We start from the raw sequence: 27,761 nt of genomic DNA, 5'->3' as shown, positions 1-27,761 counted from the left end.
TTTAGAAATTAGACAAATTTAATTTTCATTACACTGTATCAATGTGTCATATGGAGATATTATTTCCTGAGTTTATCCAATGCTTTTACAGTTAACCATGGACTACATTACAAATGTAACAGAATTTGAACAGTACTTAAAAACATTAAATGTACAATATATAAAAAACCTTAAGGGCAGCACCCATTCTATATGTTTTATCATCAGTACTCACTAATATAAAAGTGTATAGAATATATAAACTGTTTCTAAAGGCAAAATGTGGAAAATATATATCCTTCTAAAGTTATTTGATTTACTTTCCTACTCCTTCGGTGTTAATACTGATCTTCAAAAATTATGTAATTCCTGCTTCATATAATGCACTCGCCTAAATTTTCAACTTTTTGTTTTTTTAATGAATTTCCATGAGATGAATAGCTTTCCATGGATTTGCAAGATGTTCAGTTCCTAAATGTAAGTTTAAAATGACTACTGTAATCATGGGTAATCACACCATTTCAATACAATACAATACAATAGTATGCTCTATTTTAAAATAAAAACTCTGACTTTGTGCCCCTAACTTGTCTTGCCACCCAAAATTGCACTGTACTAGGTCCTCCAAGGTTCAAGAGGTAAGATTGCTCAGTTTGTGTATGTATGTATGTGTGTGCATGTCTGTCTCTCTGAATATGTGTATGAGAGGCCTAATAAAACAGATGAGCAATTAATTGCAACTGATAATGAGAAAATGTTTATCTGGCTACTTTCACCTTTATTGTCCTTACATAAGATAGACTATGAAGGTATATGTCTCAACAGCAAGAACCACTCCAAGTCTAAAGCAACCCTATGCTGGTTTATCCAGCTCTATGGATCCATCTTTTTGCCTACAGAGATAGAAAAATTGATCAAAATGGCACATACTTAAATATTTCAGAGTTATCAATTAAGTGTCCTCTGACTTCTCTTCTCAAGTATTCAAGGTGACCAGAGCCCAGTTCAGGAATTATAACGCCTTAGGAAAGGCCACATGGGTGCATGTGCACCAACTACTTCCTCTATTCTCAAGCTGAACAGGAGCTGTGATTACATTTAACTGAATACAGTGAAGGTCTCCAATAGCAGATGCAGAATAATGATTCAAATGATGATTCAAAAGACCAAGGATGACGGACTGGCATCAAACCCCTCTCTTGGTTCCATGTTTACAGTGCGGGAACACACCAAGGAGGTATTTTTTAAATGCCTTAATTCCTTGGTTTAAACATACTGATATGGAGGTTCACACTTCGTTCTCTGCCGAAGTATAGCAAGGAGCCCATTCATTACTAGTTCTTCAATTAGAAGATCTGTCATCACTGCTTTTTATTGTAGACAGTTTCTAAACAAATGCAGGGCTTCATACTATCACTGCACTTTCATATACTGCACCCTTTCAGATGAAAGGAAGGAAAGAAGGAAACTCCAGATTAAATAACGTTCATTCTTAAACAGACATCCCTGTAATATTATAAAGGATAACATAAGAAGAAAGCCCAACAATAAAGAGGAATTATTATTCACGTACTTTGAAGTTTAACTCAAACTGTTAATTGACAGAGAAAGCTAAAAATGCAGAACATTGAAACTTCTTTAAAGGAAACCCATCATAATTTTTTTTGTGCCTGCAAGTAGGGACTTGGAGTTGTAAAAGTACTGAAAGTTCCTTCAAGACCCTTTATATTCAGAGTTCTACTTCTACTAGTCACAAGGCTTGGTGACACAGATGTATCCTCTGGTTTTGGAGGATGGTGTGCAAATGTTGCCTAAGTGGTTTGTTATATTTAACAGAGCAGCAATTTAACCTAAGAACTTCACAGAATTCAATGCATTTATCAATTTTTAAAAAAGCATTTCCAAAGAAACTGTCCTTTACATCACTCCCCTACAAGGTTTGTTCTAAGGTTTTTTGTTGTAAAGACGACACTAATATACTGATGAGTATTTTACAACAATTATAACCACAGCTGACCTTGAACTAACAAACATAAAATGCACATTAAAGAGCGGCCTGAGGAGCTGGCTGGAAGTCCGTGGATTTGGTAGCCTGGGACATGGCTCTGCGTTTGGCAAGGCGCGATTTAGAGGGAGGAGAAAGCTTCATGGAGCATATGGCCTGTGTGAGACTCTCCTGCTCTTCACTGAGCTGATTCTCATGCTGGGAGAGCTGGCGGTTCAGAGCAATAGCCTCAGCAGCGAAAAGGGTCAACTCTTTTGTGCTGCTGTTCCTGCAGGAAAGTTGAGAGAAGAAAATTAGTTTATACCAGAGAAACTAAAAATCTAATTGTGAAGCCCATCAGAAAGGCACAAGTTGTCTCAAATCAAATCAGATCTTTATTACAGTCATAGACCAGCATATAAGGTGTCTCTTCATTACCTTTCTTATAACCAAGTTAGTTCTGTGATTCATTTCCAAACAAGAAGTGATGGGAACAATTAATAGCCCTTCGGACACAAGAAACATTATTTTCTGGGAAAGCTTTACCAATTAATGCAGCCCTCTGCGTTCTCCCCAAATTCCTCTGATTGCAATGGATCCATCTTCTAATCCAGTGTTTCTCAACCTTAAGTAACTTAAGATGTGTGGATTTCACCTCTCAGAATTCCCCAGCCAGTATGGCTGGCTGGGGATTCTGGAAGTTGAAGTCCACACATCTTAAAAGTCACTAAGGTTGAGAAACACTGTCACTTTTTCAACTCATTATGACAGACTTCCAGAAAAGCGTACCTTTGAAGAACCTGGGGTGTAGGCAATCCTCTTTCAGAAGCATGCTGTAAGCAACAGAAATGTTGCAGTGTTAAGTGAAGCATCCCTGGAGAAAACCTTTACTAATCAAAGGATACTTAATCTTCACAGTTTATTACTTTGAAAACTTTTCTGAATAAATCACATTTCCACAGCCAGATGTAGGCTGGCTAGCTATTGGCAATTATAATGTTCAAAGAAATGTTCATACAACATATTTATATTAATAGAAATTGATTCTTCTTGTATCAAACATTCAGTAGAAACAACCTTTTGCTGCTCAAGGGAAAATGCTTGGTTTAAGTGCTCAGTAATAAAGAATACTTCTACATATAGGTAACCGGCTCCAGATCTATGTGTTTTACTTGGTTAGAATAAGAGAGGTTGAGCATCTCTGTACTAGGAGATAGTTTGTACCATTATTGAACTTGACCCATGTGGTATAAGACAGCATCACTGTTTTCACATTTCTAGCCAAGATGGATCTTCTTCCTGACCACAAATATGGCTTTGGTGAAGGCTGTTTTCCAATTACATTATTTTGTAAGACATAGTTCATGTGCACTAATGGTGTACAGAAATACAGGGCACCACTTACACCTTGTACCCATGGATGTTCTAGAACCTGAGCAGCCCCAAGCCTCAGTTTGGCATCACGAACCAGGAGCTTCGAGATGAGATCTTTGGCTTCACTGGAGATACAAGACCAATCCTTGTCAGGAAACTCATATTTACCTTCCTGGATACTCTCAAAAAGCTTACTCTAGGGGAAAAAAAGTATATTGATTTACTTCAGAAGCTGCAAGTTCAGAATTAAAATTTCAATTTCTTCTGGTTCACAGAATGATCTTACTTACTTAAAACCTCTACAGCTCTCTCCCTCCCCCCTCCCCCCCACATTATGCAGATGAAATTTTGGAAATATTCTTTGGATTTAAATTCCTTAGGTTTTAAGGGAAACTGCATTTCACTGTTTCTCAGAATACTTTTTTTAAAATGGGCTAGGGTTTAAAAAAACATTCCCTTCTACATGCAACAGAGGCCAAACTGTCTGGGAATCCTAGGAGATACAGTTCTAGTACATCTTGAGAACACTAAATTGGTAAACATGGTCTGGATATGAAACCTTCACATTCATTATGAGCTTATAAATTCAAATTTAGTACAGTTGTGAAAATAGCTTACATTGCCTTCACTCTTCTAGGCTATAGATGTCTCAGAGGATATCTGAACATTTTAAAAAAAACTCAATCAAACCTATTACACAGTATTACACATCTGGTCAAAAGCATATTGATTACCTGACAAACTTTGCAGACTTCTCCCCTGTCCCAGCCACAGTCTGTACCACAGTTACCCACAAAAGGAGGGTAACCACTTAGCATGATATACAAAATCACACCCAGGCTCCAAAGATCGCATCGCTTGTCATAGAATGTGGCTTCTTCTGTAAAGACCTCCACCACCTCTGGAGCCATGTACTCTGCAGACCCACACTAGCAAGATAGAGAACCCATATCAAAAGGATTGCACAAAGGAAGTATTCACAATACAGGTAGTCCTTGTTTACTGACTGCCTCATTTAGTGACTGTTTAAAGTTACAACGGTGTAAAAAAAAGCTTTTCAACCAGTCCTCGCATTTACAACTGTTGCAGCATCCTGCAGTCACATGATTGCCATTTGCATGCTTCACAACTGATTTCTAACAAGCAGAGTTAATGGAGAACACAAAGTAAAATTGCAAGTCGCGGTCATCTGCTGTCCCATTTAACGACAGTGGCGATTCACTTAACGACCAAATGGGAAGTGATATTGTAAGCCTGATGTGGTCACATGATTTTCTGCTTAGCAACTGCAGCGCTTAGTGATGGAGTTGCTGGTTCCAATTGTGGTCTTTAAGGACTATCTGTACAGCTAACACAGAACTCTTTTTGGAAAGGTGGATCCACCAAAAAAACCCTGTGTGGAGTACACGTTGGTTAAGTCAATGTTACTACTCCAAATTATACAATTATAAACTTCTCATAGCCATTTGGAGTAACTATCCTTTCCACATAAAGCTGACAGAGTATTAAATCCAATACAGGAAATCCTGCTGCTGTTACTTTTAAGTCAGTGTCAGTATAGTAGCCAGACACTGGCAGATGCTAAAGAAGTCCAGGAGGATGGGAGGAAGGAGGGAAGAATCTAATCAGTTCTATATGAGATATTATGCCTATTATCCCTGTTTTCTCATAGATGCAGTGCAGTTCTCTCCCTGGAAATTTAGCCTATGCAACTCATTCAGTCTAAACCTGGCAGATAAAATATTCCCAAACCCAGGCACACTGTAGCGTAAATCTAATTCATATTTGTAACACAATACAAACTGAACATTTTTGAAGCCAAGATTATTTTTTTTTTAAGTGAGGGCAACATTTCACACTTTATGGAAATAAGCATAAGACTGCTGGTCTACCTCCCACAATCCTGGCAATAAACTATGGCACAGTTGCTGGGCAACAGCAAGAATTATGAAGAAGCAAAAATGAAACCGAGAATGTTAATTTGTAGATCTCTCCGTATAGAGTACTTGAATATACACAGAGTTTTAAAACATTTTTTGCATAGTAACAAACAGTTGGCTTGGTGATACAACTTAACCTTGCAGATGCTTATTAAATGCAAATATACCCATCATCATCCAAAGCCTCTGCGAGTCAAGCTCTAGGATGGGTTGGGCCAGGCAATGCCTGAGGCTCTTTGAAACATATAGTTTAAAATTCTTCTAACTCTCTTTGAAATGCGTTGCCCAGTATGAAGTGATCTGATCTACTACTGTTTCATACTGGGATTCACCCACCATCCCCGAAGTTTCATCTCCTCTGCACCTTTAATGTTTAATGTTACATCATCAGTTCAGAGTTCTGGAAAAACTTATAAACTACGTTTCCAGGATCCTTATGCCCAGGATTCCTCCCGCTGGTGCTGCGACAGTCTAAACCAGCATTTCTCAACCTCAGCAACTTTAAAATCTGTGGACTTCAACTCCCAGAATTCCCTAGCCAGCCATGCTGGCTGGGGAATTCTGGGAGTTGAAGTCCATACATCTTAAAGTTGCTGAGGTTGAGAAACACTGGTCTAAATGACAAGAAAGAAAACAAGTAAAAGCAAGATCCAATCTCTCCAATCTGTGTTGGTAAGGAATTATTCAGATATTAAGGTACTTAATAAACTCAACTGATTATATTATATTTTGTTTTTAAAAATAACTGATCACTTTCTTTCTTAATTTTCTAATAATTTGATTACCTAGCCTAGGTTTTTTCCATGTGTCATTCTGCAGACTACCTGTTTACCTGATTTTAATAAAATTCAAAAGGGTTTATCCTTAGTGTGTGTCAATCATAATCTTGGAGTTTGGTGTGTTACTATAAGGCTGTTAGTGGTTAACTGTTATTAATCACACAAGTGGTTTCAATGTTAAAATCTCTGAAAATCATTGCAAAAGGACTGCACAATCACTCCTATTATACAGAATTAAAGATGCAATTCTTTTTGGTCACAAGAGGATAAACAAGATCTAGGAAAATGAACCAGTCCACTTATTTTATTTTTTCGTATTTATTTGCACTCTCTTGTGTACACTCATAGTGACTTGAGGTATATGTAATTCTGCTCTTCCATACTACCATTTTCAACAATCTTCAAGTTTCCTTGTACAACTCTACTCGTTCTCTTATGCTGCCCCTTACTGGATAGAATTGCCCACAACAATTCCCTTTTCTGTCAAACTTTATATCCATTCAAGGAATCTTTTGGAACAACTTTTTCCTGACACTGAAGTAGGTATAACTGGATGCTTATCCAGCTCACAGCACATTTACTTCTGCTTCAACCTCCCTATCATCCAGTCAGGGCCTCCTGCATCAGATCTTAGATTACAAGCTCTGCAAGGCCTTTCTGTATTTTACTCTCGAGCATCCTGCATACCGTATGAATATGCATAATATTTAGCACCGATACAGATATATCTTTCAGAGCAAGCAAATATAGTCTGTTTTTTTTTTAAATCAGTATTTTCTAAAAATATAGTGAAATCGTATTATACTAAGAGTATTCATTCTACCTGCTATGAGAATACTGCTGTAGCAAGAAACCATAAAAAAGAAACCATTTCCAAAAAGTATATGTTTGAAGTTATAACTTCAACCTTGAGAAATACAGCTACAAGAATGGATGAGGGCTGATAGTTCACTATTAGAACAATTATTTGCAAACTTGCAATTTATGCTGAGTATTTATCTGTAATCGCAAACAAACAATTAGCAAGATACAAACTGTGTGGAACATGCTAAACTGACATGCTTGATGTTTCACCTTTTGCAATTCAACTACACTCCAGCAGGGCTAGGTTGAGCAACCCCACAGCAGAAAATGTTAAGCTGCCCCGCATTCTTACATCACAGCCAGTTCCTCACAATACAGCAGCCTACATACCGGAGTAGTCAATTCAGGAGTAGTGATTGGAGTACATGCACTGTTGAGTTTTACCCCACTTCCAAGATCAAAGTCACAAATTCGTACAGGTGATACCTGAAATGCAGAAAGAAGGAAAAACACACGTAAGTCAAATCACTGAGGAAATAAATTAAGCCCGAAGACAACTAAACAGGTGGAATTACAAAGTGTTGGTGCACCTTATTGGGAGATTCACAGAGTATATTTTCAGGTTTGAGATCCCGATGTGCAATACCTAAGAAGTAACACAGAAAGACAATGAGTCATGTCCAAGACAGCTATACCAAACATAGAGAAAATATTTGCTTCTTAGTGTTTGCATTAGCCACTAACTCCATTGCACTTAAATCATGTCTTAAGGTTACTCAAAATTTATGAAATATTCCTGGATATTTTCCCAAATAGTTATACAGGAAAAATAATATGCATTATAATAATGGCATTAGAAATAATATAAAAAAGGGTTCAGTGGGAGGCTTTAACTCTTCACATGGAGTCTTGATCTCCTACACATTACATAGTACGATCCAGGCATTTAAGAAGCATTTCTAACACACAAAATGAAATATACTGCCTAATGGACTAAATTATTTTTTTTATAACCCTTGATAAGAAATGTGGGTATACTTGTAACACTGGTACCTTTTTAAAAGAACAAAAACAAAACATGTTGCCTTAAACTCTTCAGGTTTGACAATACATGGGTACCTGCAGTCACTGGCTCCCTTCACAAACTAAACCAGAATTAAGAACTAAAGAGTCCTGAGGAATGAACTTCTAAAGTCACTGTTTGCCTCGCTCTTCCACCCACATGTTGAGTATTCATGTCTGGGAAAAGAAAGTCTATGCATTTAAGTTTCCAAGGGAACTGGAAATGTGTAAGGATGGGCAGATCTTCAAAAGGACAGTTCCCTTTTTCAGAATTTTGACCAAAGCACTCTTCCGAGGAGGAGCTGGGACGAAAGGGGCCCTGCTTCTAACCAGAAGACAATGGGTCGACTGCACTATATCAGGGTTCCTCAACCTCAGCAACTTTAAGATGGGTGGATTTCAACTCCCAGAATTCCCCAGCCAGCCAGCCAGCCATGCCATGCTGGCTGGGGAATTCTGGGAGTTGAAATCCACCCATCTTAAAGTTGCTGAGGTTGAGGAACCCTGAACTATATTGTCTACCCGTTAACAGTAGCTTCTGTGCACAGATAGCAGCCTGTGTAAGTGAAGCAAAGTGGCTGATCAAGTGAGGCACAATGATTTATTTAGAGACAAAGGATCTCATATAAGCAGACTGGGGCTGATCTACATAGGCCTAATACACTGGCATTTCCCCTACAGACCTCAGTGCGTTGGTAAGAGAAAGTTGTGACACTAGAGGACCGGCCAGCTTCAAAGTACCTTGTAATTACATTGTAATTTCAGTGTCCCCATAATTGCACTGACCTCTTCATGCAAATATTACGGGGGGACGACTTTTTACTCATTCCAATTTTTTTTTAAATTATAACGTCGTTGCTTTTTTTTAAACTGGCCACAAACTACACAGGAAGAATCTGTGTATCAAAACAGTTTTTTAATTTTGAATTTATCGCCTGTACCATTAAGTGTCACTGTTAAGGTGAAGTGGTGAGCAAATAAAGCAAGCTTACATTATTTAGATGTATATCATTAGAAGACTCCCCAACAGATGGCTGTCTAGCTTGCACTTAAACACTTCTTGCGGAGGAGAACCCACCACCTCTCTTCATAACTGGATCAATTTTCAAACTGCTAATATTCTTATGAAGTTTGTTTCTAATATTCAGCTGGATTTCTGCCTTCCTGTACCTTAAATCCATTGTTCCATATCCTGTATGCTGACACAAAAGAGGACAGGTCTTGACTTTCTGGGTGACAGTCTTTCAGCTATTTGAAAAACACTACCATAATCTTCTCTTCTCGATTCATTCAATCAATTCTCATTTCATCCAGTCTCTCTTTATTATACTTGATTTTTAATTCCCCAACCATTCTTGCTGCCCTCACCTATGCTCATTATGTTGGCCTTAAATTTTCAATGTTAACGAATAGTGTAGCACTACTTCTATCATTCCAAAACAAATGTGTATAATCAGCACTTGTATTTAAATTCCAGATGTCTTGTCTGAAGACTGTTTGTAATAATGGACTGGAAACTGGAAACTTAAAAAAAACTTTACAACCTTACTGTAAGCAGGTTGGGCTAGATGCACAATTCTGTATTTTTAAAAAAATTGACCCAGGCTACTTCATAACCCAGAGGTTTGTTCTGATGCCCAGCCTCCTTCGCACAGTGCAATATATCTGCTTACAAGGCATGTGGGCCACCTTCAAGTACGCAGTTAGTAATATGAGTATTATTTATCTTCTCCAAATCCCCTTGGCCTGCTATACGTGTCATTTATATTGAATCATCACACCTGTGAAATAACTTAACAAGGACTATGTTCATAATCACTGTACCTCAAAGCCAGCAACCAGTGTCAAAACCCTCATGCTATTTATGCTACTTCCTATGAAAAAGGCATCCCCAAAATGCTTCATCACAGAAGTATGCCTAATTTCATGCTGGCCTTTTAAGATACCTGCAGGTCTTGCTTGGCCTGAAAGCTGATGGCTAATAAGCTTAGAAAAGGGAGGGTGCGTGTTCACCTTTTGTGTGCAAGAAATCCAGAGCACAAGCAATGTCCCTCACCACCCTGCTGGCCTCTCTCTCATTGAAGTGCTTTTGCTTCTGTATATGGGTCAGGATAGAGCCTACAGAGAAAAGGGGGCAGGCAGATGCTTTTTAAAAAGGCAGCAGTACATTTAGGCACAACATTTGAAGACACCAAACTCCGTAACAAGAACAGACGTATTAATGACAACTGAACAGCCCAGATTCATATCTCAACAAAAATAGGGGCAAAGGTAATTACCGAAGATAAATTGCTTTAACAGACACCCACATCATAGCTCAACAAGTTAGAGACCATGAAGACTGGTCTGTTTTCTTCAGAAACAAATTCTATGACATTTACTCCAAAGTTGTTTATATAGGATTACTATTTTAGTCGGGAATGAAAGGCCAAACGTTTAATCAAGAGTGTTCACATTTTCGGAACCCCCATCAAAGACTAATTTTGAACAAGTTATCCTATGTAGATGTAGCATATTTGGGGATTTTTACTGTGAAATATATGACTCTTTGTCATTGCAAGGGGGGACACAAACTGTTTCTTAACTTATTTTTTATATCTGTGACCAATCCTCAAAACTAAAGGACACAAATCTTCAGCATTTTACTATAATGTAATTCTTCTAAGTGGTTTCAATTCTTTTAAGAACCACCCCAATATTATCTGGATAATATTTCGGCTTCATATGTGAGTACAATAACAATCTTTAAAATGGGCTATGAACGAAAAGCCCAAAGTTATGCAATATAAGGTAAAACTGCATATTTCTGTGAAAGGTTTGAATTATTAAACTAATGCAGGGTCAATGTCATTACAAAATTACGTGGGGAATACATACTTACCCCCTCGCAGTTTTTCAAACACAAGGTAGTACCTTACATTATCTTCAAAAAACTCAATTAATTCCAAAATGTTCCTAAAAAACAGACAGAGATGATCATGCTAAGCCTAATTTTTCTTAGTACATCAAAAGGCACAAGTATCCCAAAAAAATTATCTGGAGATGTTCAAATATTTTGATGTTTCCAGATAAACAATAACATAATCACACTGGTCTAATCCTAGAATCATCAGTATGAATACATTTCTAAAATTAATCAGAATTTAGAATAATTCACTTGTCTTGCTTCCCTCCCCCATCCCCAAGCATGCATTATTAAATAAATAAGTAGGGAATCAAGCGGACTTGAAGAATTTTGGTAGAAGCAGCCATTTCAACCCTGGTCCATCCATGTGCTTTATGAACATAATTTGCCCAGCAGATATTACTTTAGCTTTGGTTCCTATACATACACCAAAAATAAACGACTGCTGTAGATCTTATTTTGTGCAGGGAGAAAATAAATAAATAAATAAATAAATAAATAAATGAGGTTTTATTAAATGCTGTAATAGATACTTACTTATTGCCCTGACACTGATACAATGTTTCCACTTCTCGAAATACCCGACTCCGACTATGGCCAGCATTTTTTTCAATTATCTGTTACAAAAATGGAATTTTTTTTAATGAAAAACTTCCTGCAGAATGCTTATTACATTATATCCAATTTTGTCTGTCTGTCTGCCAAGACTGGGCTTTACTGGCACATCAATCTCACTTCTTGCACCATGTAGCATATCCATGCAACCCTATGCCCTCCAGATAAGGCCTTCATGAAGTATTCGGTACAAGAGTGAGGGAAATTCCTGTAGGTGAGCAGAAATCTATTTGCATGATGCTGAGTGTTGCCACTGGTACCATCTTTTAACTTTAATATATTGAAGGAAAAAATTGTTAGGGGCAGTTATTAGTGTAGTTAATAATTAGCTTCTTGTAGGTTCTCACAGGGGAAATCACATTTTCAAGCAGTAATGCTCTTAAATAATCAAAAGGAAAATTTTGATGCTTTACTCACCTTAACTGCATATTCCTTTCCAGTTTGCAAGCTAACTGCTCCCTGTACCTTGGCATAGGAGCCCTCACCAAGCATCTCTGCAGTGAGCTTATACAGATCTGCCAATAATAATAATAATAATAATAATAATAATCATAGGCAGCTTTACTTAGAACATCCTGCAACAATACCTCTAATACCATCAAACAACAACATCTACCTATCCCAGGTCCTTGGGAAGGACTCGATAGGTGGATAAAAATGCCAAATCGAGTCTAAACATCTGGCTGACTGTGCAACAACCATAATAATCTAATATATTGAAGAAATTAACAGTGGGCAGTTCAGTAAACTTAGTCCTGATAATAAAATAAAAAAAAAACTTGCTAACAAACAGGAAGAAGTTCATCAAGAAATTAAAGACAACAACATGGGAGAAAAGTTAGCCTTTTTTTCAAGTGGAAAATGTCACTACAGAAAGGTTGTGATCATCTCTATTTTATCTTGTAAATCTTAATTGCTAGCGGTTATTCCTTTTCAATTATCTTGGAATAATACCAGTGAAATATGAAATCATACAATGTGAATTTCAACTACAGGTAGTCCTCAATGACAACTGGGTCCAGCAACTCTGTCACTAAGTGACTTGGTCATTAAGCGAAACATCATGTGACCACAATGGATTTATGTCAGTTAAGCCATGGTCATTAAGCGAATCACCCACAGTTGTTAAGTGAGACATCACGTGACTGCAATTTGCGATTTTACTGCTGGCTTCTCCATTGATTCTGCTTGTTGGAAGCTGGTTGTGAAGCTCACAAATGACAATCATGTAACCATGGGATGCTGTGACAGTCGTAAATGCGTGCTAGTTGTAAAGCACCCGAATGGCGATTATGTGACCACAGGGACACTGCAATGGTTGTAAGTTCAAGGACCAGTTGTAAAGTTACTTTCTCAGTGCCGTCATAACTTTGAACGGTTACTAAACAGGGCAGTCATTAACCAAGGACTACCTGTATTTTGATCTTCTATAGCAAAGCCTAACAAGGATAATGCACAATGAGTAGAAAAATGTAAGAAGTTGTTCTTTTAGGTCAGTGTTTCTCAACCTCAGCAACTTTAAGATCTGTGGACTTCAATTCCCAGAATTCCTCAGCCAGCCATGTTGCTGAGGTTGAGAAACCGTTTTAGCCAAAGCAGATTTCCACTACATATCAAATTGCAACACTCTTGCAGTGTTCCTCAACTGAGGCTACCATAGAGGATTAAGGACAAGCAAACAAATCCAAGACCAAAACTAAACCCAAACAAAATCCAAGCAGTTATAAATCCAACCTTCAAACCTTCCAGGGAAATGATCTGTAGCTCTTGTTCTCTTTTTCTTTTTCCTTTTGCCATTGTCTGATATGGGAAGAGGCTGGCTGCTGACTGTCTCTATACAGCAGAAAAGGTACAGATCACTGTTTCGTTTGCAGCAAATACGAGAGAAAGTAATATGACTTCATGCTCTTAAATCCCTGATGTTCTCTTTTTCAGTCTAGGATTTATTTTCACTCCCCATGTAAACAGAAAGGTAATATTTTTGGTTGTATCTAAGGAATACTATTTTCAAGGTATACTTTGCACAGGAAAAAGTAACAATATGAAACAATGTACTTCTGCATTATAGCCACATTAAAGCTTTGGTAGCAGAACCACCAAAGGGCATCAGTTACAAAAACCTGGAATTCCTACATAGCACACTGCAGGCCCAGTTGGAAGAGTTTACCATTATTTTTCACCATGTCAACTGTTAAAGCCAAGAACAGGACCATCTTCTTCAGACACTGCAGAATAATGCCTGGGGGAAGTGAGATGGCTTTGTATCAAGTGTATCAGCTCCAGGCAGTGGAGCCAAAGAAAAGAAACTGTGCGAGTTACAGTGTGAAACATCAGCAGGACACTAAAAAAGATATTTAGAATGCAAAAAGCCATTCAGCAGAAACATCACTTTATATAGGAAAAAGAAGTCTCATAAAAGCCCAGAAGGATAGCAGGAAAAGTGTCTGGGGATTTTTTCCACCTGATTCTAAACTTTTCAAGTTAAGAGTATATTGTGAGACTTTCATCCTCAGAGTGAAATGCAATTTTTGCTGCACCTCCATTTGAATGGATTTCTGTATTCTGAAGACCTGTCCTGATTTTAAAGATACTGAATTCAACTCAAATGAATTGCTGCAGTGGTGTATGGGTATCACTAAAAGGACAGCCTTGCAAAATGTTCTGGTCATAATTTATTATTTCTATAAACGGTTTGACTTGGTTACTTTTTGCAACCATTATAGTTTATTTTAAATTTACTGTACTCTTATATTGGTCTTCAATTTATCTGCATACAGAACTTTTCCACTGCATTTGTGAAGTTTCAATTGGACTTTGTGGTATCATTACATCTTTTTCCTTTTGTACTGGCACTTTTAATCATACACATGTGTAACTCTCATCTAAAAATCTTTTTTTCAATTAATTGTATGGCTTTAATTCCAATTGCCTACTTGATTTAATTAAATTTACCAACAATGCAAGAGAAGCGGTGCTAGTAATAATGATGGCCCATCAGATCCAAATTCTCATGTGTTACACTGGTGAAGAAAGGACAGAAAGAGCTATGATGAGCAGCAGAAAAGTTCAATGGACTTTTCAGGGCATCTCCGTGGTTTTGTTTTGGTCAATCCTTGATTCTTCTCCAATGAATGTTTATTGTACAATTGTTTGACAACTTGGTTTTCATTTAAGTGCTCCCAGATATTTCCACATTTAATTATCCATATCCTATCACTAGTTCTTGCAGATATAATCCTGTTATTCACTATTTGTCTTTGTCTATTAATTTGCACTGCAAATGTCTTCACATTCTGAAATGCATTAAATCTAATACTGAATTCAATATCTGAGTCCCAGATGATTTTCCTCTATTAAGTATATATGGGTGAGGTGGCCACATTCCACCATGTTGAGGTGCTTTTCACCAAAGAAGCATTACTACTCACCTCATCAATGTGCTTCCTGTCACTTCTGGGGCCTCCTATGGCAATTACAGGAGCTCACTAAAGTGCCAAAGGAAACCCCCAAACAACACTCAGTTGAAGCAGATGCTTGTATTACTTCATGAAACAGCTTCAAAAGAGTGCTCTACTTCCAAGCTTTGTGCAGTCCTAATATTTATAATATTGCAATATTTCACATTGTTCTGAGATGTTCAGTATTTGAAACAGCACTCCAGCAGTCCATTATTTGAATGTACATTTAAATGCATTTTTTTAAACATTTGTGTTATGGATGGAACACAGTAGTTCATTTGTTGACAAATTTACTATATGGTTTTTATGATGCAGATAGCTTTTGCTTAGTCTCTCCTTTTTTGTAGGGATACTGAGTGATTTTTATTTCCTCCTTTGTAGCCATGACCATTTTGGAGATAGAACTTCTGCGGAACATTTCATTTTTCTTCTGAACTGTGCTGATCCAGCTGTTTCACCAGTGATCCAGCCATCTTCCAAAACCAAATGTCCTGGAACAGGAAGTAGTTGGGATGTGGTCCAGCCCCAAAGTAATGCACTTTGCACATCCTTGTTTAGAAGTGTCATTTGAGCATTCTGTAGTTGTTAAGTTATATTTTCTATGTTTCACTGTGATAAGGATATTTTTTAAAAAATTATGGAAGGGAAGACTATGTCTCCTCCCCAAATGTTGGATTTCATGGACATTCTTTCGTCCTTCCAACATACTCAAATGACTTTCGTTTATTAACTCCATCTTTACACAGGCTCTACAGTTATTTACATGCTCCTTATGAATTCAGAAACAGAGTTTAATACCTTGACATGATGCTTTCTGAAACTAATGAAGGGTAAACTGTAGCCTACTTCAACAAACTCAACATTTCTGAGCAATTCAATGCAGATAAAAAACTGGGAGTGGTACAGGACTTCTACCATCCTTCTGTTTTCAGTTTCAACCATTGTTTAGTATATGCATACGAGAGAAAACAAAAACCTATGCTTTAGATGAGAAGAAAAGTCAAGCAGATTATACTTGTGGCTTTTTATGTTTTGTATTTTATAAAAATATCTGAAGTTGAGAACACATCAGCTTTTTCGTTTCATTCTTCAGACCCATTGGGTTTTGACAAGAGTTGAGGTTTTGTTATGATATCAAGAGAGTTAAGTTTTACTGAAAATAAGAATGAAGCTGTAACACTCAGATTTTAGTCTGTGCATGATAATTTTTTGCTTCACTGGGGTATTTTGAAGCAAGACAGCAATTAGTTCTGCAATCTAGTCATTTACAGTTATAACAATATGCTTTTTGATTTATTATTAAAGCTTTAATAAATTAATATCATTACTGATGCTCACAGGAATACCATAAAGCTCTTAAGAGAATGATTTCTCCTTCATATAAACACAAATAGCTTCCATCATACTGATTTGAGATTATTTTCCATCATCTCTACAAGTACTGACAAACTCTTTTATCTTCATGTCTTTGTAGACAAATAGGAGGGATTAAGTATCACTTGTTCATCAAATGCAGAACAAAAAACACCATGTGAACAAATTCATCAGAAACTAGAAGACAGATTATGAGTGGCTCAACATGCTATACAAGGACTTACTATTATTTGGTTGGTTTGGGCATAATGTGTTCTGTTAATCTAGACAACTGTAGTTTATTCAGTAAACCAAATTAAAATAAAGCATGGTTTGGTACAAAATATAAACCCAGTTTATGAGATCCAGATGCAACAATTTTGATTTCATTCTAGTCTTTCTATAGCACTGATTAGCCTTCAAAATAAATCCAGATTTGAGTTTTTACAGTTCCTGGATATTTTTATTTCTAAAAGATAAATGTTATATTTGTTGAATGACTACTGAACTTATAATTAGAAAACTTACTGAGCTGCAGAGGTGTAATAGTATTTTGAGGTTTTATTTGCAGAAAAGAAGGGAGCTTTTATCAAATGCATTATTAAAGAATAGTTTTTTATTAAGCCAATTAAAAAAGTATAATAACCCCCATGCCAAGTTAAGACTTTGTCCCACTCAGGAAATTAACTTAAAGGTTCTGAACAATCTTGGTCCAAGAAATATATTTCTTCTCTACAGTATCTGTACTGGGCCAGCCAGCATAAAACTATTTCAATCAGTTTTTCCCCCGTCTGACACATCAAAGGTTAAAGAGCTTTCTTTCACACCAGAAAAAAAACTTGACTCATTGCCATCTCCAAGTTGTGCTCAGACAGGCATAAAAGAAGTGTTATTTTTGATATTTATTCTGCCTGTGGTTTGTAATCAGAAATGCAAGACATATCCTTGTATGACCTGTAATTTCCTACGATACTTTCTCTGCTAGAATGAACCAGAATGACCTTGCCAGTTTTTCAATATGTAAGATGGCAATCAATTGTTCTACCACAATATAATTGTTCTAGCACCCTCCCTCCTAACTTATCTTGTAGCAGATTTGCTTTAAAATGGTATTAAATGGGCCTGGGAGCACTTCTGCATTCATTTGCACAAAATTTCTAAGGAAACTCAAGGGCATTAGTAGAGTCTCACCTGGGCTGCACTGGGGCTGACCCTTGGCAACTGCATGGACAACCGTCCACCACTTTGACCAGTCCCTAGCAGCAACCCATGATGCTTCCAACATCCCACTGATACTGAATACGTTCATTCATCTTATCCATCATCTTCCCCTTCTTCTACATCCCTCAATCTTATCAGTGTTATTTTTGCTACTCCATCATTTGCTGCATTACATGCCCCACTGATTTAGCTAATGCTTACTGAAAAAGATAACCAAAGAGTGAAGCCTTGATTCAGAACTTGACCACTAGTTTGTAGCAAAGGGTAAGAACCATCTGATTCTCTTTGCTGCCATCTAGTGGTCATCTAAACTTTTGCAGCCTACTTTGTGCAATCTGTATTCTTGAAAGCATTGGGCAAGGTGTGGGTGGCAAAGAGAAGCCTTGCCCCCCCACCTTCACTACATTTATACCTCTGAGTAAGCTACTTTTAAGCATAATTATATCAATCTATTCCAACAGAAACAAAGACTTTCATAGAATAAGTTTCCACAGTCTCTAATAACTACTTTTGTAAACTCACTACAGTTAAAGCTATAATGTTCATCTATTTTAGAGGAGTTGATCTCATCATTTTCCACACTCAACAGTACTTAGTATCATGTATCTTCTCAATGACACCTTTTTTAAAAAATGACCAACAATAAAAATATGTATTTGTATAAAAGAATGACAATGAGGGAGGTTATGTGTGATGATCAATGAGACACCCTAAAGTTTACAAAGTAGCGCATATACAAATTAAAAAAATAATTTTTTTAAGAATAAATGTCTTGTTCAATCACATCAGGATACTTCATTTGAGAAGATACTCTTTGTAAAACAAAATCTATATATGTGTAAGCTCTGATTAGTTAGGAAAAGTCATGAAAGCTTGAGACTGAAATGAGAAGGAAGAACCCATCACAAACCAAAAAGCTGAATTTCCAATAAATGTGTCATTAATATATCATCACCTTTTGTTTTCATGGAAATATAAGCAAACCATGATTAACTCCCTCTAAAATCAGTACTGGAAACTGGTAGATTTCTATTCATACACAGAATATTACCAAACATTATTTGTTCGTTCAACTGTTTTTGCTCATCACTTGGGGGACTCTTTATGAAAGTAACACAGATATCAGATGACAGCTGAAATCAGTGATAATGCCTCTTTTAAATGTGAGCTTCTGTAACACTAAAAGGTCACAGGAGTTATCCATTTTATTTTAAACTGAAAGTGAATATTTTATGTCCTTTCTATTTGGAAAGTAGTAGATTTAGTGAAGTATACAATGATATACCTACAGAAGCAGTTCTCTTCATTTAAGAATATCATATATCAAGTTCTTCATAACATGAACTTGGAAATGCAATTATCTTTTGCTTGGTTAATTAGCTAAGTTTTATTGCATTGGGGCTGACCTTTGGCAACTCTTTGGACAACCGCTCACCACTCTGACCTGTGCGCAGCGGCTTCCCACGCTGCACTGCTCTCCATCCCATTCACCTATTGTCTTCTTCTTCTGTGTCTCTCAATCCTGCCAAGCATAGCCATTTGCTTGTCCATCATTGGCTACCTCATATGCCCTGCTAATTTATTAATGTTTATTGAAAATAAAAACTGCATGAATCAAGAATGAAACCCTGATTTAGCAGACCTTGATGCAATGGATGAAATTCCCATTGTTTTATGCTGTTTTAAATCATTTGCAAAAAATTGCAATGAGCAGATGGACTCTTCAATTTAACATACCCAGTAATAACAGACACTCCCTCCCACTAATTGGTTCACTAAATTCAGATTTCACTGTAATTACTTAATAGCTTTGACCTGGATGTACTTGTTAAGGCAAAGGATATCATTCATCTGCTGGCAGGAAACCATAGATAATACTAATTTAATCTAATAGAAGAGAATATATGGAGCTCAGGGTTGAACTGTGGAATCTTTGGTGCTCTCTGAGCTTGGTTGTTTGCTTGCAGATGTTTCATAACCCAACTAGGTAACATCATCAGTGCTAGTGAGTGTGTGTTTGCTCCCTTTTTATAAACAGTAGGTTGCCCTGCCAGTGTTGAAGGGGGTGTGGTTTTCTCCTTGGTTGTTCATTGATTAGGGTATTGTTTTCTGCTTGATTGTCTGGTATTAATCCGTGCTCATCTGGGTGTTGGCTGCTGGAGAGGATGTGTTCTGGTCTTTTTGTTTCTTTCTTAACTTTTTTTATTATTATTACTGTCTCTTTTGAGTGATGTGTAAATGTAGTTTATCTCTATGTGTCTATTGATGGCTGATTTGTCTGAATACCAAGCTTCCAGGAACACCCGAGCGTTTTTGGATTTAGCTCGGTCTAGGAAGTTGAGAGTTTTCCAGTTGAAACTATGGTTGAGTCTGTCCATGTGTTGTGAGATTAAGGAGTTTTCATCATGTCTTCTGACTGCTAGTTGGTGTTTATGGATGCACTCTGCTAGTCTTCTCCTTGTCTGTCCTACATAGTGGCTGTTACAGTCCTTACACTGTATGTTGTAGATGACTCAAGTTTTTCCTTCTTGGGCTACTGGGTAAGGTAGTGTTATCCTTTTCATAGCTTGTGTTGGTTTTGTGCTGTAATGGATTGAGTGGTCAGTGTGGGTTGTTTTTCGATAGACTTGTGTTTCTAATTTTCTGTTGTTTCCTCTGCTGACGAGGATATCCAGGAAGGGTAGTATGTTGTTGTTTTTTCCGCTTGTGAATTTTTTTTCCTTTGAAGATGTTGTTAGTTGTTTCATGTGTCTTCTCTAGTTGTTCCTTTTTTATTATGACAAAGGTGTCATTTACATACCAGATCCATACTTTTGGTTGTCCATCAAATTGAAAGTAGGTAGTGAGGCAGAGGATGATGAGGTCCATGATTCTGGTTATTTTGATCTTAATATATCTGGCTAGGTCGGGTGTGTTTTGTAGTACTGTTGCCATAGATTCTTTTGCTAGTTCTGGATATATGGACATAAAGAGTGCTGTGACATTGAATGAAACCATAATTTCATCTTCTTCTATTTTTAGTCTTTGATTTTCTGGATGCACTGTAGTGGGGAGTTGATAGAATATTTGCTCCCCTCTGTGAGATGTCCAAGCTTTTTTGTAAGTTTTTTGCCTATGTTGTTAAGCAGGGATTAACACCAGACAATCAAGCAGAAAACAATACCCTAATCAAGGAACTGCCAAGAAGAAAAGCATACCTCCATCAACATTGGCAGGGCAAGCTACTACATATAAACAGGGAGCAAACCCTACACTCACTAGCACTGATGTTACCTAGTTGGGTAATGAAACGTCTGCAAGCAAACAACCGAGCTCAGAGAGCACCAAGGACTCTACACTAATTTAATCCTGTTGACTACTTTAAGGGCAAGAGTATTCCCATAAATAGATCTCAGCATAGTGATTTAATATTCAAAGCAGATACCTGATTTATGCTGGGTGGGTTTCACTGAATAGAAGGCTGGTGGAGCCTGGCAACACGTTTCATTCATAAATGAACTTGATGAAGGATTACTTTGTGACTGAAAGTAAACAAAAAAGCCTCTATTTAGTTCTCCCAGTTAGTTCTCCCTGTGCCCACTGTGGCCTATAAGAGGAGATATAACAAATGACAATCTATTATTTATTAATCTATACAAAATATTATGCCTTGTTTGTTGTTGCAGAATTACCACGTATGCACATATAAGTAGACCCACAAAGTCTCTGCTCCCTCCTTATTCATTTCTTCTCTGCCTATCTCATGTTATATGTTCCTTAGGGGTAGATAACTCCCTAATTTTGCTAACCATATTCAGTGACAACACAATTTATATTAGTTATGCCATGATTCTATGGTAGCAGCGACAACCATTTGGAACCATAATTTTCATACTTTCAGAGTTTAGTAATTCCAGAAGAGAGCCAAAAGATTTTAAATTAACTCCCAAATCCCAATACTTGTTTCCTGAACTGCTCAATATATATCAAATATGCATTGTCAACATGTATATTATACATAACTGAGATATTAATGCTACACCATAACATGTCCTATACATTCCTATTCTATTAACACAAATACTTCTACTTCTGAGTGCAATTCAAGGTGTTAGTTGCCACCTATAAAGCCCTACGTGGCAGAGGGCATGGTCACTTGAGGGACCACCTGTTTCCCATAGTATCTGCCCAGTTGGTTCGATCTAGCAGGATTGGCATGCTCCAGGTTCCATTGATGAACTGATGCCATCTGTCAGGGCCCTGGGAGCACACCTTCTCTGTAGCACCACCTGCCCTCTGGAATGAGATTCCCCCCCCCCCCCAAAACATGAATGGCTCCCACCCTACTGCTATTCTGAAGAGCCTTAAAGAGCTGGCTCTTCACTCAGGCCTTTGGTGAGGATGATTGATGCCCCTTTCTTCTTTTGGGTGTTCCTTTGTTTTCTTCACCATCGTTGTTCTCTCTTGTATGTGTGTGTATGTGTTTTAGGTTTTTTTGGTATTGATTTATGTTCTTAAATGTTTTTAACAACTGAAAACCATCTAGAGTCACTGGGAGTTGGGCAGCATTTTTTTATTTTATTTTATTTTTTTATTATTATTATTATTATTATTATATATGCCCTCCATTTTCACATAGAAGAATATTTCAAAACTAATGCCTAAACTGGGTAGGTATCAATCTTTTTAACAAGCTAGTTCAAACATTAAAGTTTATACAATTTTCCTCCACTTCTTGCATAAAGCTCTTATAGTTCAGCATTAACCTTTCCTATTTAATCTAAAACCCTGAGATATTTCCTCTTGCTTAGCTTTTTCCAGAAAAAAAATATTACATGCATGGGTAGCTATTGTGTTTTCTGTTCTTAAGAGTTCTCACAAATTATTCATCAGTCTTAAGAATACATGTGCTGGGACTTGTTATACATTCTAACTGCCTCTCCAGCAAGGGAAACGTACATCCATTCTTCTTCTTCTTCTTTTTTTTTTAAACAAAAGTACTTTAAAACTCATTTTTCCTCATATATAATCCTTCCTAAATGGTTAGAGAAAACCACTGGTGTTGAGATACATCTATCTCCCAGCAACATATTTCTAGGCATGACATTCTAAACTAGCTTCACAGATAATACCTACCAGAAATTTCCTCCCACATATACTACGTTTCAGCAGATGGTATTTGCAGAGGAGAGCAAATTAGTGCAATTCTTCAGTGTATAGAAAAGAGTCTTTATTATTATAAACTAAACAAAACATACACACATGTATGTGTACAGGCCAGAAGCAAGTCAATGAACTGCATAGTAAAAACAAACCCCTCCCTCAAAAAACTGGCACACTGGTTAGCAGTAAGAATACTGTTATCTTAATAGCCCAATATGGACAATTTCTGTCTGGACTTGACAGTCAGCTATCATTTCTTATAGCTAGTCAGAGACCTAATACACTCCCCTCAGCCACTCTGATTATTGAATTATTATTAATCAAAAAAATTTTTTTTCATCCACACTCAGTTGTTACCGACTCTGCGGTGACTGCCTGGACGAGTCCTTGCAGTTTTCAGGTAAGGTGTTTCAGAAGTGGTTTGCCAGTGCCTCCTTCCTAGAGCGGAACCCAGCTGGCAGGCGCAGGAGGCGGGGTTTCCGTTGCCTCGCACCTTTTTCGAGTGTGTGCGGCTTCCGCGCTTACCGGCAACTGCTCCCGACTCCTTTTGCAAGGCACCGCCGGCATTTTTCCTCCCACCGGGGTGAGAGTACCCGTTTATCTACTCACGTAAGTTTTCGATCTGCTGGGTTGACAGGAACTGGGGGAGGAAGCAGGAGCTCACTCTGCTGCACGAAAGCTGGGCTTGAACCGCTGAAGTGTCGACCATTTCTGGCCGGCAACTTTCAGTGTCATATTTGTTTTGATTTTTCAGACGTGATAAATATTACAAAATGTGCCAGCTTTGTTGATTTAAACTGGAAATTTTTAACTAAAAGTTCTTATTCCTATTTAAAATAATGAAATATTGTGTTTATTAAGTTTTATCATAATAATCCCACATGGGAAACCCATTTATTTGGGCTGATCATTTTCCCGCTTCTATATATTTTATTGGAAAATGTATAGAATTATTATAAGGACAAATTTGCTATGCCCTGGAATTCAATGATACCTTAGAGATTGGGGGGAGAGAATTCAGTTCTGAGAAATAAGTCCCATTAAATTCAATGTTGTAAGTTTTGTTTCAAGTTAAGTATAGAAAGGATTGCTGCCTCAGTCAGACTGAGTTTTTCAAGTCCACCCATTAAAACTTCCTAGCCAACTGGTGAGAAAAACAAAAGAAAGTGCATGTATACCAGCTTTTTCCAATCCACTGCCCTCCAGATTTAGACTACAACTCCAGCAATTCCCATCCTACATGGTATATTGCAAGCTAGCCCTAGGGATACCTGTACTTGCTCCAAAAAGCACACATCGATTCCAGAAACAATTGTTGAGCAGAAAAAGCCAGGCCTCTGCCATCCACCTCCAAGCCATAATCTCTGTTACTCTACTGAAATATTTGTGTTATGAGATGCAGTTCATTAAAACCTGCTTGAGGATTTCTGCAGAGTTATGAAATTAATGGAAGGTATAAATAAGGTGCAGTGCCATCTAAAAGATGGCATAAGGTGATAATAATTAATCATACTAAATAGCCTGAGGTTTATAGCCTTAATGCTGTCCAAACACATTTAAAACACAGTACACTAATGGTTAGGTATTATGCAAGTATGACACAGAAATTGCTTCTCCCACTTTACTTTGCACTAGGAAAACCTCTGCTGGAATAGTACATTCAGTTCTGGACACACTTAAAAACTAGACATGAAGCAGCTGGAAAGGATAACAAATATGTCTGATAAATGAGACATACAAAGCTAGACTGAGTGCGTGCCACTCAAAGAAAAACAATGAAATAAAGATTTGAAAACAGTTTTCTGAAGCATGGTTACCTTGAAGGTTATAGGAAACTCTTTTATTGGCTAAAGCAAGCCCAAATCTAGAAAGAATATTAGGAATAATTTAAGAATATAACCAAGCTGAACCCTGTATTTATTGTATTTATAGATTGCCTTTTACTTACAATGTCTCCCTAGACAAATTATAATTATGATAATATGACAGGTCTTCCTCCTCTCTTGATGTTTAAACTAGGTTCAATATTTTGTTGGCCAGACTAAGGGATATTCAGTGTTGTGGCATTCCAGGAATACTAAACAATGTCTTCTGGTAGGATGGGAGGTGGTCTGTTCCTGAACATGTAACTTAACAGTCCATCCCCCCACCCCCAGGTGTGTGTGTGTGTGTGTGTGTGTGAGAGTGAAGGGAGGGAGGGAAACAGTTTTTGTTAGGATTTCTATTTCTATGCATCATAAACATCCTTCCAACTTTAGTATTCTCTGGAGAACTCTTCTCTAAGAATAGAAAGAAACAGCAGCAAATCTTTACCAGATTTTTTCTCCAAAGCTCAACTGTAACTTTTTTTTAAAAAATAACATGGAACAGGAATACATCAAAACATCCAAATGATCCTGAATAGTTCTAAACACAAACAATTGGATGTTCTTTGCATTTTACCGTAATGGGACAAGGGAAACTCTTCAGGTCCGAAATATTATTGGGCCTCATCAAGGTAGACATCTGGAAACAATGAAAACAGCAGAATTAGCCCCAAGCTTTAGAATACTTTTAATATAGCTGAAATTCTCAGCATGCTATCTCCTTATATGGAAACTACAGGATTTGCAAGATACCATAATGAAAATCAAAGCTAGTTTTATTCCATTACCTAAACACATGGCCAAAGCAAAATTTTACTTGGTGATTTATACTGTGTCATATTATTCATTCTTAGAGTTTAACAGTGATTTTTAGTCTTTTAAAGCAGTTATTTATAATTAATTAAAGATACACTGGAAAACTATAACCTCCATGAAATTTTTAAATCCCTTGTTCATTCATCTATAGTTTACTTCTTTATACCTTCTTCTTGTCTCCTTTTATGGTTGTTTATATACCTTCTTTAATACCTAATAAAAATACCTTCCCAAAACAAAGGCTGCCCAAAAATGAACGCTCTAGTGTGGAGCCTCAAAAATTAAAAGAAACAAAACAATCCAACTAAGCAGTCTAACTGATAGTTAGCCCATATAACTGATGGGCTTACAGCACAAAATGCATGCATATACACAAACTACTTTTGCAAGGAGCTACTTTATTTCTGAATTGCTTTTCAAATATTTTTATCGTTTTGTAGATGCATTAAAGAGCAACACATTTATCATACTCTACATTTTTGTAGACTACAACTTATGCTTCTACATACATGGAGTACTCTTTGGGGAGTTCATCTACTTTGATGGTTGTGGGAAAGTGAATAGTAAAAGGAGATCAGAGGGAAATAAAATGAAAAAGATGCAAATAATAATTGCCAATAGACAGTGGCCATTCACAAAACTGCCATTTGATGTAATATAGATATCTTTGCATTGTGAGTTGATTAACATACGTAGTGTGGTAAGAAATTGGTCTCTTATTTAACTCACTGAAAATAGGATTAACTTTCATAATAAATTTAACTCAGCTTGCTTCTGTTTAAATATTTTGCACTTAAAATATTTTGCTCAATATCTTGAGATCTGTAATAGATTATGTGGAATTAAAACGTATTTATGAGACATATGACCGCCTTTCTTATACAATGACGCTAGGCAGCTCACAACAAAATAATTAAAACAACATGAAAACACTTCATATCCTTCCTACCATGGCGCCATGATAACCTATGCTCCATACTCATTGGCTCATCCCCATCTTAGCCCAGTGCTTCAGGGAACAGCCTGGTCTTCAAAGCCTTCTGGAAGGCTAAAAAGACCGGGGGGGGGGGGTGCAGATCTCAGTGGGAACCTATTCCAAAGAGTCAGAGTAGCTACAGAGAAGGTATGCCTCGGACGTCCCCCCAGATGACAGCATTTGAGGGAAGGGACCTGGAACATCCACCTATCTAACCTGGTGGGACAGGTAGATTCCCACAGGGAGAGGCAGTCCTGCAAATAACCTGGTCCTGTGCCATATAGATCTTTAAGGGTGATAACCGGGACCTTGAATTGCACCAAGAAAACAAATGGAAACCAGTGCAGCTTGTACAACAACAGCATAACACAGGCAAACTGTGAGGTGACCAGAATTCACATTTAAATATTCCCCCATCTAAAGTGTCTAGCCAACACCTAGCTGATTTTGGCTGACCTCAGCTCAGAAAAAAAATAAGCATGATTAAACCTGGTTAAATGGGAGACCACTGATGGGAGACCACCAGAAAGTCCAATTTATAGACTAGATTGGGAAATTTAAAAAAAAAAAAAGTCCCAGAAGGCAACAACAAACCACTTCCATATTTTGGCCAAGCGATGTACACATATCTGGTCATTTCATCACCAGGAGTGAAGGTTGAATTGAGAAGACTACTTTTTCACCCAAATAAGAAGACTAAGAATGTAAGTGCAAATATTTATAATATAATAAATGTGGTTTTTTTAAGATACCAAGAGTCTCTGTTGCTTTTATTGCAGTAGACTAACACAGCCAATCTCCATCTACCATTGTAAAATGTTTTGTGAAAGGGCCTTGGCCAAATTACTTGCAAATATAGCCAAGTTCAGACACCAAGAGACAAATTTCTCTCTATAAAAATACATATGTTGGATACAAACCGTGTCTGAATATAAAGAGATAAATACAGCCGAACCCCTTTAGAGAGAGACAGTGAGTACCCTTACAAAAACCTAACTCAATATTGTAAATTGCACAATAATATTGCAACTAGGGGCTCACAACAGTTCCTTCCTTTCATCTCGCACACACAAAAATCACACTGGACGCACAAGAACCTGACCTCTTGAGAAATCGGGGTCGAGGAGAGCTCGCAAATAAATGCCTCCTTTTCCAACACGGGGCACCCCATTTTTCTCCCCCCTTCCTCCCCCCCACAAACTGGCTCAACCAACCCTCTGTTACAGGAGAAACTATGGCCACTCCCTACTCCAGGAGAAAAAAGGCTCCACGCGGCACTCGAACCCCTCCTTCGACATCTCCCAGTCCCAGCCAAGACTCCGCAGCACCCGCGCCCCTGGCACTAACTACTCCTGCCTCGGATCAGTTCCGCGCCCGTTCCTCCCCAGCGCGCTCTCGCTTCGGCCACCTCTGCGGTTGCCAAACTGCATCCCTCCCTACTCACAGCCGGCTCCTACCAGCCACAGGCCGCCGCGCTCTCTACAAAGG

General features: G+C 37.6%; 1 protein-coding gene across 7 annotated transcripts; it reads right to left on the bottom strand.

Annotated features, from left to right (window-relative positions):
* Window positions 1-27,760, bottom strand: MKNK1 (MAPK interacting serine/threonine kinase 1). 7 transcript variants are annotated; one of them, XM_025174626.2, is made up of 14 exons: window positions 27,731-27,760; window positions 25,059-25,121; window positions 20,899-20,995; window positions 13,177-13,275; window positions 11,860-11,957; window positions 11,365-11,444; window positions 10,804-10,877; window positions 9,936-10,040; window positions 7,451-7,506; window positions 7,251-7,346; window positions 4,072-4,266; window positions 3,369-3,533; window positions 2,753-2,796; window positions 1-2,252 (listed from the first exon to the last, which is right to left on the bottom strand). In XM_025174626.2, exons 2-14 carry the CDS (start codon window positions 25,119-25,121, stop codon window positions 2,024-2,026), a joined length of 1,401 nt encoding a protein of 466 aa, XP_025030394.1. In that variant the 5' UTR covers window positions 27,731-27,760; the 3' UTR covers window positions 1-2,023. The 7 variants fall into 7 exon arrangements, 6 of the variants coding, with proteins under 6 accessions (XP_025030394.1, XP_007440596.1, XP_088009455.1 ...); XM_007440534.4 differs by having other exon boundaries at window positions 27,718-27,750; XM_088153329.1 differs by lacking the exon at window positions 27,731-27,760 and adding an exon at window positions 27,488-27,640.
* Window position 27,761: the final 1 nt, after the last annotated feature.

The sequence above is a fragment of the Python bivittatus genome, unplaced genomic scaffold (assembly GCF_059951505.1).
Source record: "Python bivittatus isolate LINGU-HERP-01145 unplaced genomic scaffold, Pbiv_v1 ctg000700_np1212, whole genome shotgun sequence".
Taxonomy (NCBI): Eukaryota; Metazoa; Chordata; class Lepidosauria; order Squamata; family Pythonidae; genus Python; species Python bivittatus.
This window is presented reverse-complemented; position numbering and strand designations above follow the sequence as displayed.